The sequence below is a fragment of the Brassica napus genome, chromosome C1, assembly GCF_020379485.1.
Source record: "Brassica napus cultivar Da-Ae chromosome C1, Da-Ae, whole genome shotgun sequence".
NCBI lineage: Eukaryota > Viridiplantae > Streptophyta > Magnoliopsida > Brassicales > Brassicaceae > Brassica > Brassica napus.
In genome coordinates, this window is record NC_063444.1 from 8,300,094 (window position 1) to 8,313,194 (window position 13,101).

The following is a 13,101-nucleotide window of genomic DNA, read 5'->3' on the forward strand; positions in this document are numbered from 1 at the left end:
ACCACCTTCACCAAGCCAACACAACAGGCCTCCAGGTTCTTCTAACGTGTATCAAAGTGCTGGATACGGTGTGGATCCAAATGGTAAACCTACAAGTAACCAGCCTGCAAGTGGACCGCAGAGACCACCACCATATGCACCCAAGCCAAACTATTCTAACGTGAATCAAAGTGCTGGATATGGTGTGCATCCAAATGCTAACAACCAGCCTGGAAGTGGACCGCAGAGAGCAACACCGTATGTACCCAAGACAGCTTCTTCTAGTGCCAATCAAAATGCTGGATATGGTGCGTATCCAAATGCTAAAGCTAGAAGTAACCAGCCTCAGCCTGAAAGTGGGCCACAGAGACCACCAACGTATGCACCCAAGCCAGCTTCTTCTAGTGGTAATCCAAATGCTAGTAGAAACGGTGTGCCTCCAAATGGTAACACTAGAAGTAATCATCCTGCAAGTGGGCCGCAGAAGCCACCGAGTCCACACAAGCCAACTTCTTCTAACGTGAATCAAAATGCTAGATATGGTATGGATCCAAATGCTAAGGCTACAAGTAATAAGGCTGCTCCTGGTCCTGCTCCTACTTATGCTCCTGGTCCTGTTCCTGCTCCTACTTGTGCTCCTGGTCCTGTGCCTGCTCCTACGCATGTGAATTCATCAAGACAGATGTTTTGGACAATGTGCAATGGGTGCAAGACAAGGAGCGAGTGTCGGAAGGATCTTTATCTAAACAAGACCATGCGTTGTCAAAACTGTGGACAGAGTTACATTGCAACCGAGCAGAATCCATGGGACCATTATGTGAGGCAATTGAACAAGGCATTATCTATGATTCGATTACGACAGTGGAGTAGTGGTGCTCACCAAAATCAAGCAACCAACAAAAACACAAACGGAGCTTCTTCTTCTTCTTCTCCATGGGAAAGTCATGTGAGTCAAATCAACCACACACTGTCTCTTGTTGTGCTGCGACAAGCACATTGGAATGCACAAAATCAAGCAGCAAACACCAACAACGGAGGTTCTACTTCTGGCACAAGTTCCTCCTCCTCCTCATACGTTGGTGCAATTCCAGAGGAGAAGTTTGCTTTGCAGCAAGTTTTCTCTACATTTTCTTCACTTCTACAACTACAACAACATTGGAGTGCAGCAGAAAAGAACAATGGGACGACTCCATCTGTTAGTGCAACCGGGGGGAAAGGCCCACATGCAAGTTTTGTAAGGCCGAGCGTCAACCTCTCATCATCTCCTCAACAACAACAACAATGTGGTGCACAAAACACAAGTAGTGGTACTTATTATCCTTCATCTTCTTCAGCGGGAGGTTCTCCACCATCTGTTAGTGCCACCACGAAAACTCCACCGGGAAGTTTTGTGTCTCCAGGGGTCAACCACTCATCGTCTCCTCAACAACAACAATGGGGTGGTGGTACTTATTATCCTTCATCTTCTGGTAGTGTCCACCACAAGTGTTCAGTGTCAGTATCTTCTAGTAGCGGAAATGCCGCAAGTCAAGCACAAGAAAGATGTAAAAGAGGACTTGAGGTGGATTCACAAGAAACGATTGCTGCTATAGAGAGTTTTTTCAAGAAGCTGAGGAAAGATGTGGTTTAATAATACAAGTAAAAGAGTTAATTACCAAGTTGCAGAGTCCTACTTTATATCATTTCAAGGATTATTTATGATAATGTTATGAATCTTTTTCATCTCTATGCTAAAATATTGTAGAGAAAGTTTCTACTTTCATGGTTAATGAGTTATCAATTACATTTGTTCCTATTTTGTCATATATTTCTGAGCTCATTTTGGCCAAGTACAGTGTGTTCGTATCTACTGGGAAAACTTGTTTCTCTATTCTGATAATAGCTGCTGATCACTACTGGTTGAAGGATAAGAAATCTGGTCTGGAACTGTGTTGTTGTCCATACTGTCGGAAACATCTCAAGAGTTTTTATATATATAGCAGCTCTGAGAGTCCATTACTCCGTCAGCTTATGTGGGTCAGTTTGCTCAGTTGCTTCTCACAAGGGATGTTTAGTAAGTATTAGATCTGTGAGAGAATATGGTTAAAGAAACAGAAAAAAAAATGTGTTGGGCCGGGCCTTAATATATATATAAGAAACAAACATCCAGAGGGTGTGAGAAATAAATCGAGAAACCTAGAGACAGTGTGTGAGAAGAAAAGCGCGGGAAAAGGAAGAGAGGGAAAAATAAGTAATAATCCCTCGAATGTCTAACCGTTTAACGTTTATCCAGTGTTTTGAAATCCGATCCGGATCCGCGGTTGAACCGGTAAACCCGGTAATCCAAAAAAAAATTGGTTTGAGTTTTTCACAAAACCCAATATTTAGAAACCCGGTGATCCAGAAAAAACCCACTAAAACCCGAATCCGATACCGGTTGAGCCAATAAATAACTTTCATTTTTTTTTAGTTTTTAATTATGTTTTATATTCTAAATTTCCAATTAATAAGTTAGGTGCTAACAAAAAAAAAAAGAAGTTTGTGATTTTTAGATTTTGACGAAGATTTCACTATACCACCCGAAGAAAATGAAGCGAACGATGGTAGAGAGATCCGAAATTAGTTGATATGACTTGGTGTTAGTTTATTTCCGTTATTGACAATTTATTACAGTGATTTTTTAATTTTGGTTTATTTTGGATTTGAAGTTTAATTGGTTATTCACATTAGACATTTAAATATTTATGAATTTTATGTCTTGATTTTTTTAAATGTCATAACTCGTACCTTGTTACATAAAATTTTAGGAAAAATGACATATTCCTATATAAATTAATTGTTCCCCGTTTTTTCACACACGAACTTTTAAGCCAAGACAAAAACTACATGAACAGCGGGAAAAAAGGCTTATTCCCCTATAAACTACTTGTTCCTGGTTTTTTCACACGTAAACTTTTAATCCATACCAAAAACCACATGAACAACTCTATTTTTTGAATTACATACACAAACTATCGATTTTAAACTAATTCCCCTGAAACCGTAAACAGTGTTATTTAAACGTTAACTTGATTTATGACAGCTGGAGAACTAATTTATTCTTTTTCTTCTTTTTTAGTCAACTGCCTTTATTCTTCAGAAATCGTTTTACTTTTCGTCATCGATTGGGGATAAAATTTAATATTCTGGAGACGAATAAAACGTTTTACATGACGCATAAAGAAAGGAGAGCAGTAACTACAAGCTTACCAATCTCCATGTATTGCCACAAGGAACTATAAAATCGGTGTAGTATCTCCAATTGATGATGAAAAATAAAACGATTTACGAAGAAAATGAGCAATTGACAAAAAAAAGAAAAATAATAAAACGACGTAGTATTTTTTTATCAACTCAAATTAAACCGGTTCTCCATCTGTCATAAACCAAGTTAACTTTTAAATAACACGTACAGTTTTAGGGGAATTAGTTTAAAATCAATAGTTTGTGTATGTAATTAAAAAAATAGAGTTGTTCATGTTGTTTTTGGCATGATTTAAAAGTTCATGTGTGAACAAACCAGGAACAACTAGTTCACAAGAGAATAAGCAATTTTCTGTTGTTCATGTGGTTTTTTGCATGACTTCAAAGTTTTTGTGTGAAAAAACCGGGAACAATTTGTCCGCAGGGGAATAGACCATTTTCCCTAGAATTTTAAATTGTCTAAACTATTTTTTTTATATTTTATAAGTCAAATGAAAATAAAAAATATTAATTTTTTTTATTAAAAACTAAAGTTAAGTATTTTCTAAATGTTTTTAACATAAAAGATATATACATATCCAAACTATTATTTTATGCTTTAAAAATATTTAGAAAATATTAAACTTTAGTTTCTATATTTTTATTTTTTAGCTAATATATATTATATAATAAAATTAATTCATTTATTAACTTGCAGTTCACTCGCGGTCGATCCAGTGATCCAGCAATCCAGTAAATCTGCGGTTCAGAGGTTGATTGTTTGTGGTTTTTGCTTTAGTTTTTGGTTTTTGCTTTTGTAGAAACCATTTTTCATCCAATCAAGTTTTTGGTTTTAGTTTTTGTTTTTATAAAAACCATTTGAGTTGCCAATCAAGATTTTCAATAAATAGATTCCCTAAAATTTAGGGAAACTAGTTTTTGAAAAGTTTAACCAATTTATGAAAAAAAACCAAAACCAACTTTTGTGAGCTTTTATGAAGAAAAACGAATTTTGATTTTTTTTTTGTAGAAACTACTACATTATAATTAATTAATAATTAATAAATAATATTTTCATACAAATTAAAATTATCATAAAATATTTTGTACATTAGATATCATTTAAACAATAATGTGAAAAATTTTAATTTGTGTTTCATATCTGTAAATAAATTTATATATTTTATAAATAATATTATTTAATTTTAAAACTTAGTTATTAGTTTCTATAAATAAAACAATTGAATAATTTTATTAATTATTAGTCATATTAAAAATAACAAAAAATTATAAAAACATAATATGTTTATTAATAAAATATATTGTATAATCCTGAATTATAAAAATTGCCATTCAACTTTAAGAAAATATAAATAATTTATACAAGAAAATTTATAATTAGTTTCAAAATTTTATGTTTTTTATTTTATTTTTGTATCATTTATAATATTTATATAAGAAAAACTATTTCTATTCAAGTTTTAAAAATTAAAATAATTTATATAAGAAAAATTTCTAAGTAGTTTCAAAATTTAATATTTTTAGTTTTGTGTAATTTTATATATATATTATGATTTATATTTTGCTATAATATATTTTTTATAAAAATATAATAATTAAAATATGTTATTGTATTTTATTTTAAAATAATAATCACAGTATTTTGATAAATTTCAATTGTAAAATCTAAATATTTATTTATATTTTATTATATTATTTTAAAGTAATGTATTAGTTAATTTATGAAAATTTTAAAAAAATACAGCAAATCAAAAAACCAAAATCTAAATCTAAAAACCAAAAACCAAAAACCAAAAGATGAAAACCAAAAATCAAAAACCAAAAGCTAAAATCTAAAAACCAAAAACTAAAACTAAAAACTATTGAAACAATCATGATCTCAGTGTCCGGGTCGAACTTAAAAACATTGCGTTTACCCCAATTATTTTTACGAAATTGGAATTAATCTCCTAAACGTTTGAGTTACCCCAATTAATTCTTATTTTTATTTATTTGGGAAGAGTGAAGAAGACGCTTCGCTTGAGGAGATGTAATTGTAAAAGAGGAAATTCTAATATAAATATCAATCAAACTCTTCATACTTTTCAGTTTTCTATCTTCACAGCTTTTCCCGTCTCAAGGTATGAAACTCTGTCTTCTAAAATAACAACTAAACACCTCTTTGTCTCGCTTCGGTCCTTCTACTACTTCTGAGAAAATTACTTAATTAATTAATTAATTTTTTTCTTACAAAAATCTAATAAGTAATATCATTCGCCAGTATAACTCTGTTTCATTTCTAGGTTGAATCATCGAAGTCGATAGATGATGTTTCATTGACTTACTCCATTGTTGGTTTGTGATCTAAACCCTATTTCGTTTACTCCTCTCTGTTTTTGTTTTTCTTTTTCTTTTTCCAGCGAACAAAAACTAAAAGTAACAGACTGCTCAAACGACATGGAGTGTAACAAGGTATTAGAGTAAAGGCCCAAGTGAGTGAAGACAAGCCCAAGGTCCATGTAACTAGGGTTCCTTGATGGTCCATGTAACTAGGGTTCCTTGATACGAAGAGTTCATATAAATATAATTTTGTGCAGGGCAACCAAGGCTGCCTTCCTAGCAGCCAAACCTTCATCTTTGATTATCAATAAACAATATATTTGTACTTGGTGACAATTTCAAAGCTTCTTCCTTTCTTATAAAGCATCTAAATAAAGGTTTGGCTGCTAGAAACGCAGTCTTGGTTGCCCTTCAAGACCATTATAGTTATATTTATATGAACTCTTCATGTCAAGGAACCCTAGTTACATGGAACTTGGGCTTGTCTTCACTCACTTGGGCCTTTACTCTAATACAAGGATGAAGCTAAAAGGGCAATGGACATTGCTGAGAAGAAACTTTAGGAGAATGATTACGTTGGAGCCAAGAAATTTCTCACCAAGGTTCAAAACCTATACCCTCACCTTGATGGCTTGAGTCAAGTGTCGATGATGATCCATGTTTACATCACAGCAGCCAACAAGATCATCAACGGAGGAAAAGAATCTGACTTGTATGGAGTTATTGGTGTGGATCCATTGGCTGATGATGAAGCTCTGAAGAAACAGTACAAGAAGTTGGCTCTTTTGCTTCATCCTGATAAGAACAAGTTTAGAGGTGCAGAAGGTGCGTTTAAGTTGGTTTCGAATGCTTGGTCTGTGTTATCTGACAAGACTAAGAGAAGTGCTTATGATCAGATGAGGAAGTTGAGTACCGGGATGCAGAAGCCACCTGCACCAAGCCAACCCAACAAGCCTCCAGGTTCTTCCAAATGGTAAAGCTAGAAGTGAGCCGCAGAGACCAACGCATGCACCCAAGCCAGCTTCTTCTAGTTCCAATAGACATCGTGTGGATCCAAATGGTAAAGCTAGAAGTAAACAGCCTGCAAGTGGGCCACAGAAGCCACCTAATCCACACAAGCCAGCTTCTTCTAGTGCCAATCAAAGTGCTAGAGACGGTGTGCATCCAAGTGCTAACACTAGAAGTAATAAGCCTGCTCCTGGTCCTGTGCGCGCCTGTGAATTCATCAAATTTGAAGAAACACAGCATGTTTTGGACAATGTGCAATGGGTGCGACACAGGAAGCGAGTGTTGGAGGGATCTTTATCTTAACAAGACCATCTATTGTCAAAGCTGTGGACATGCTTACATTGCAACCGAGCAAAATCCATGGGACCGTTATGTGACGTACTTACACGTAGCATTATCTCTTCTTCAACAACAATGGATTAGTGCTCATCAAAATCAAGCAACGAACAAAAACACAAACGGAGCTTCTTCTTCTTCTTCTTCCTCATTTGATCGTTATATGAATCAACTCAACTACACAGTCTCTCTACTTAAACAGCAACAAGCACGGTGGAGTGCTAAAAATCAAGCAGCAAACAACAACAACAACACCAGCAGAGCTTCTCCACCTGGGACAAGTTCCTCCTCCCCGTACATTGGTGCAACTCCACAAGAGAAGTTTTCTTTGCAGCAACTATACTTGTCATTTTCTCATCTTCTAAAGCTACAACAACAATGGAGTCCGCAAACAACAAGTAGTGGTGGTACTTACTATCCTTCATCTTATTCTGGCGGAAATACCGCAAATCAAGCACAAGAAAGATGTAAAAGAGGACGTGAGGAGGAGGATTCACAAGAAACGATTGCTGCTATTGAGATGGCTTTCAAGAAGCTGAGGAAAGTTCATGTGCTTTAGCAAGTCAAGAGCTCATTATCTATGAATCTTTTTTCGTCTTTTTTATGATAATGTTATGAATCCCTTTTCATCTTTATTCTAACGTTTATGTTTGTGTTGTAGAGAGAAGAGAGTATTCTTTATTGTCTACATTTTCTCTTTCTGCTAATCTTTTCTTATTAGACTTGGATACCTTTTACAACAATACACATAGGCCTGGGCAAAATAACCGGAACCGAAAAACCGAATCGAAATACCCGAAACCGGAATCGGACCAATATCCTCAAATATCCGAACGGTTCCTATATTTTTATATCCGAAATAACCGAACCGAACCAAGAACCGAACGGGTACCCGAATATATAAAAATATTAATTATATATACATATAACATCATTAAATATATATTTTTAATTTAAAATTCTATTAAAAGTATCTGAAAATAGTTGAGGATAACTAAATTATTATAAAGTATCCAAACTACCCGAAAGTATCCGAAACTATCCGGATAGTTTTATCTGAAATATCCAAAGTAATCCGAAATATCCAAAATTTTTATCTAAAATCATCCTAATTATTTGATATTTTACCCTAAATAACCGATATTTTATCCAAATTATCCGAACTATCCGAACTGTCTGAACCCGAACCGGATCCAAATGAGAACCGAACTTTTTCCGGATATTTTCCGGTTCCTACATTTACTATCCGAACCGAACCGAACCGAAAATAGGTCAAGTACTAAATGGATCCTCTAGCTCCTATCCAAACTATCTGAAACCCGAAATACCCGAACCGAACCGAACCGATACCCGAAATGCCCAGGCCTAAATACACACATGCATACTTATAGTAGTCTCTTACTAACTACTACACTTGCACTTCAACTACTACAACTTAGCCTTAACTCTACCAACAACTCTTACCAACTCAAACAACAATTCTTGACTAGGTAGACATTAACCAACACTTCATACATTTGTTGGCTTAACTAAACTAACTAGACTTTATTCTTATTGTTCTTGTTGTAACTTCTAGTTACAGCCAAGTCTCTTCCTCGACTTCTTGTTGTTGTCGTTGGCTTTACTTCTTTTTCTTCCCCTGTTGCTTGCGCTCCAAGCTTCTTCTTCATTCTTTTTCTTCTTCTTTCATTCCTTTGTAGCTTCTTCTAAGCTACTCTTCTTTTTCTGTTGGAGATTCTAATCAAGGTTCAATCTCAACACAAATACAAGAAGAAAAGGTGGAGACATCATCTCTTGCAAGTGCGAAACTGGAGAAGGTTGTTTCCTAAACATAAGGAACACTCATTTGACTGAAACAAAAGCTTAAAAATAAATAAAAGAACAAAACGTCGGTTCTGTTATGGTTCATACTTTCGGTTTGGGATGATGGTTCTGATTGACTTCATTCGGTTTGGTATTTATGATCCATCATTGATCATCACTGGTTGAAGGATAAGAAACAACACCATATAGCAGCCACGAGTCTACTGCTCCTTCAGCCTATGTGGCTCAGTTGCTTCTGAGAAGGAATGTTTAGCATTTTAAATCTGCGAGAGAATATGGTGAAGGTATCTTTTTAAAATCCAAGAATCACTGTGACAAAAAAAAAAATGTATTGGGCCGGGCCTGAATACATATTATAAGAAACAAACATCCAGAGGGTGGGTGTGACTGTGAGAAAATAAATCGAGAATCCTAGAGAATGCGGGAAAGAGAAAAACAAAAGCGCGGGAAAGGAAGAGAGGGAAAAAAAATAACTAATAGTTTCACTTTCAACCCCTCAAATCTCAGAACGTTTGACGTTTACCCCAATTACTTTTACGAAATCAGAATCAATCTCCTAATCAGCTGTCATTATAATCGAGGCGCTTCGTTGCTCTTCTTCTTTCTTCTTTCTTCTTCCGTTTCTCGCTTCTCTGGGTTTAATAATCTCTTTAGAAAAAATCGAATCTTGCAGCAAACTGAAATGGTCAAATAAAAAAGTTAAGGACTCCATCAGAATCTGTCTTCCTACTTATCGGTAAGATGTGATTTTGCTTCTCAAAGATTCTTCTTTTCTTAGTTTAAAGTGAAAAGATTCTTCTTTTCTTTATGGGTTTTGTGTATTGTTGCTACTCTCTTATACTCTCAGCTTCAAAATCTGTTTTTTCAACACTTTGTGATATTCTCTCTTGCGCTTAGATACACAGTACCTTCAGAACTCTTGGGTAAGTAAGGACTAAGAGATGTTCATTCGACTTAACTGATTTGCATGTATGGTTTTCTGTAGAGACAGGTGAGAGAAATAATAGTTCTGAAGGTTCTGTCTGAAGATTCTCTGTTTTAAAGAGACATGGAGTGCAACAAGGATGAAGCCATAAGGGCAATGGACATCGCCAAGAGGAAAGTTACAGAAAATGACTACACCGGGGCGAAAACATTTGCTGTCAAGGCTCAGAATCTGTACCCTGAGCTCGACGGTTTGAAGCAAGTGTTGATGTTGATAGATGTGTATATCTCGGCAGGAAACAAGATTAATGGAGGGGAGCCTGATTGGTATGGAGTTCTTGGTGTGGATCCTTTGGCTGATGATGGAGTTGTGAAGAAGCAGTACAGGAAGCTGGCGCTTTTGCTTCATCCTGATAAAAACAAGTGTGAAGGAGCAGAAGGTGCGTTTAAGTTGATTTTGGAAGCTTGGTCTCTGCTGTCTGATAAGGTTAAGAGGATTGCTTTTGATCAGAAGAGGAGGGTGGTGATGGTGAAAGAAGTTAAACCGAGAAAGAGTCGGAAGCAGAAACAAGAACCAAAGGAGCCGAAGCAAGCTACAAAGAGGCAGAAGCAGCAAGCAAAGGAGCCGAAACAACCGGCAAAAAAGCAGAAGCAACCACCAAAGGAGCCGAAGCAGCCCAAACAACCAGCAAAGCAGCAGAAGCAACCAGCAAAGCAGCAGAAGCAACCAACAAACCAACAGGAGCAACCACCAAAGCAGCAGCAGCAGCAGGAGCCCAAACAAGAGGCAAATCAGCAGCAGCAATCACCAATGCAGCCCAAACAAGAAGCAAATGAGCAGAATGAACCACCAAAACAGCCTAAACAACCTGCAAACCAGCAGGAACAACGACCAAAGCAGCCCAAACAAGAGGCAAATGAGGAGCAGCAATCACCAATGCAGCCAAAACAAGAAGCAAATGGGCAGCAGGAACCACTTAAACAGCCCAAACAACCATCGCCGCCTAAACAACCTGCAAACCAGCAGGAACAACGACCAAACCAGCAGAAACAACAACCGAGCCCACAGAAACAACAACAACGACAGCCAAGTTCTAAGGCATCTCGAAACGGTAGAGGTCGAAGCAACAAGCCCACACCAAAAGTCAGTAACTTTTGGACAAAGTGCAACATATGCGAGACGCAACACGAGTATATAAGGGTCTACTATCTTAACAAGAAAGTGATATGTCGAAGCTGCCATGGGTCTTTTAAAGCAACTGAGATAGAGAAAACACAGGAAGCAACAAAAGATGCTTCTTGTGGGAGAGATTCTTTGTCAAGAAAGGCCAGTTCAAACGTGGCAAATCAAGCAGAGGAAAGAGTAGTGGTTGAGGAGTCGGAAGACAAGGATGAAGAAGCTGCTAGAGAGATTACAAACTCTGATTTCAAAGTAGAAGAGAGGGCTCGTAAGAAGCTGAAGACAAATGTGTCTTGCAGAGGCAAGTAGTGGGTGGATCAAAGGTGTGATGTTTAGGAGTTGAACAATGAAATGACTTTTAGGGATTCCTTAGCGATCCTATCTCTTATGGCTATTATATATATATATATATATATATATATGAATGTTTTGCATCTAAACTAGGAAAAGTACACACTGGAAGCTCTTCTTCTAACATCTTTAATGTGAAATGTCCAAACTTTTTTGTTTTGTTTGTTAAAAAAGTGTGCTTTGTACAAATTGGGACATAACAAGTCATTGTCAAGTTCCAAAATAGTCTAATTTGATTATTCTTCTGATTTGTTATGAAATAACTTATAATTTATAGTATCGAGAAATTTAAATAAGAGTAGAATTTAATACCCGTAGGAAGCAAATAACACTAGTATAAGGGAGGGAGAGAGTTTATTATAAGGAAGAAGAAGAAGATGTAATGGTTCTTTGATTATAAACTCTTGTTCTTGTTTATGGTGTACAAAAGAGTGAGATGAGTGATGGTATTTATAGTGAACAACAATACATAAAATAACAAAGATAGTGCTTAATTTGGTAAATGAGTGGGTGATCATAGTGTTTGATGAGTAGATGATCATAGTGCTTGAGTTGGTAAAGGAGTGGATGATCATAGTGCTTGAGTTTGGTAAAGAAGTGGATGATCATTTCAATGCTTAATTTATAACACTCCCCCTTGATCATCCATCTTGTATTACGTGGTGCCTCGTTAAAAACCTAGTCATGGAAAACCCAATGGGAAAAACCGTAGTAAAAGTAAAAAGAGTACAACTACGTAAGCTCCCCCTCGAATGAGTAGTCATAGAACCTTTAGAACAATGATAGATTTTCATCTCTCAAATTGTAACATTCTCTTTGGTTGTCTATCTTTTGTATGTTCTTTGTTGCCTCGTTAAAACCTTGTCATGGAAAAACCCAATGGGATAAAAAAAAAAACATGATAAGGAAAAAGAGTACAATCACACTTACTATCATATTTCTTTCCCTGGAAACAATATCTTCAGGATATGCATTCCAATCAACTCTCTTCAGAGAATTAAGCTTAAGAGAATAAACTCTATTCATTTCTATTATGATATCTAGGTCCTTTAGACTTCTTGTCCATAATTCTCTTTTGACTTAGACAATAGTTTATTGGTCTATTTGGATTTCAAACCAAATTTCTTACATATAATCGTATAGAAATTCGTCTCGTACATACGAATTATTCATTTGTAACTATAGAAGTTACTATTATGATTTTCTTTCTTTTCATATGAAATTACATCTTTCAGTAATGAAAAAGATTAATAATTTTCTTAAATAACACTCTTACGTATGGTATTTCAGGACCAAACATATACGAGCGTCTTAAATAAAATACTTTAAGGATCTTTATGATAACATCTTAGTTTTAGATCTCCAGTTTAGAATACATAAAACAATATAGTATTGTCAAGAGTTTTCTTCCAAAATATAATTTTTCTATAACTCTTCAGGAGTTTTGATTATATTCAAATCATGATTCTATTGATTTATAATCTCTTGATAAATACAAATGGATACATTTGTTAACCTTATAATATTTCATATATTCCATAAAATAGTTTGTTTCAATTCGATCGAATATGCAGAGTTCCCGGGAACATGATTTTGATATCATCAATCCTTCATGGATTATACTTTCAGGGATTAACATTTTTCAAGTGGATTGTTTTATTCAAGTTCTTCCTTTATTACCAGACTATAAGGAACTTGAAACTAGTTGCATCTACCATATGAAATTATGTCTCTTCACAATCAATTTCATATTGATCCTTCTTTGTGTGCAACGGTTCATTTACATCTCACTTGTTTTACACCTTTTAGTGTATGGACTACTGGTCCAAATACTTCTCTATTTCACAAGAAGTTTATATCTTTGTCTATTGCATCTTTCTGATTTGGCCAATCATTTCTTTGTGTACACTTTTCAATAGACTTTCTTTCATGATCCTCTTTCTCATTTATTATATCAA

The 13,101-nt window shown here is 35.4% G+C and overlaps 1 protein-coding gene across 2 annotated transcripts; it reads left to right on the forward strand.

Moving 5' to 3' along the window:
• Positions 1 to 9,194: 9,194 nt before the first annotated feature.
• LOC106377093 (neurofilament heavy polypeptide) lies at positions 9,195 to 11,391 on the forward strand. 2 transcript variants are annotated; one of them, XM_013817261.3, is made up of 2 exons: positions 9,195 to 9,424; positions 9,674 to 11,391. In XM_013817261.3, exon 2 carries the CDS (start codon positions 9,737 to 9,739, stop codon positions 11,099 to 11,101), a length of 1,365 nt encoding a protein of 454 aa, XP_013672715.1. In that variant the 5' UTR covers positions 9,195 to 9,424; positions 9,674 to 9,736; the 3' UTR covers positions 11,102 to 11,391. The 2 variants fall into 2 exon arrangements, with proteins under 2 accessions (XP_013672715.1, XP_013672716.1); XM_013817262.3 differs by having other exon boundaries at positions 9,207 to 9,424; positions 9,680 to 11,391.
• The last annotated feature ends 1,710 nt before the right edge of the window (positions 11,392 to 13,101 follow it).

What these genes read in the sequence shown, in the direction of transcription:
- LOC106377093 (XM_013817261.3), top strand. Translation starts at nt 9,737, where the DNA reads ATGGAGTGCAACAAGGATGAAGCCATAAGGGCAATGGACATCGCCAAG.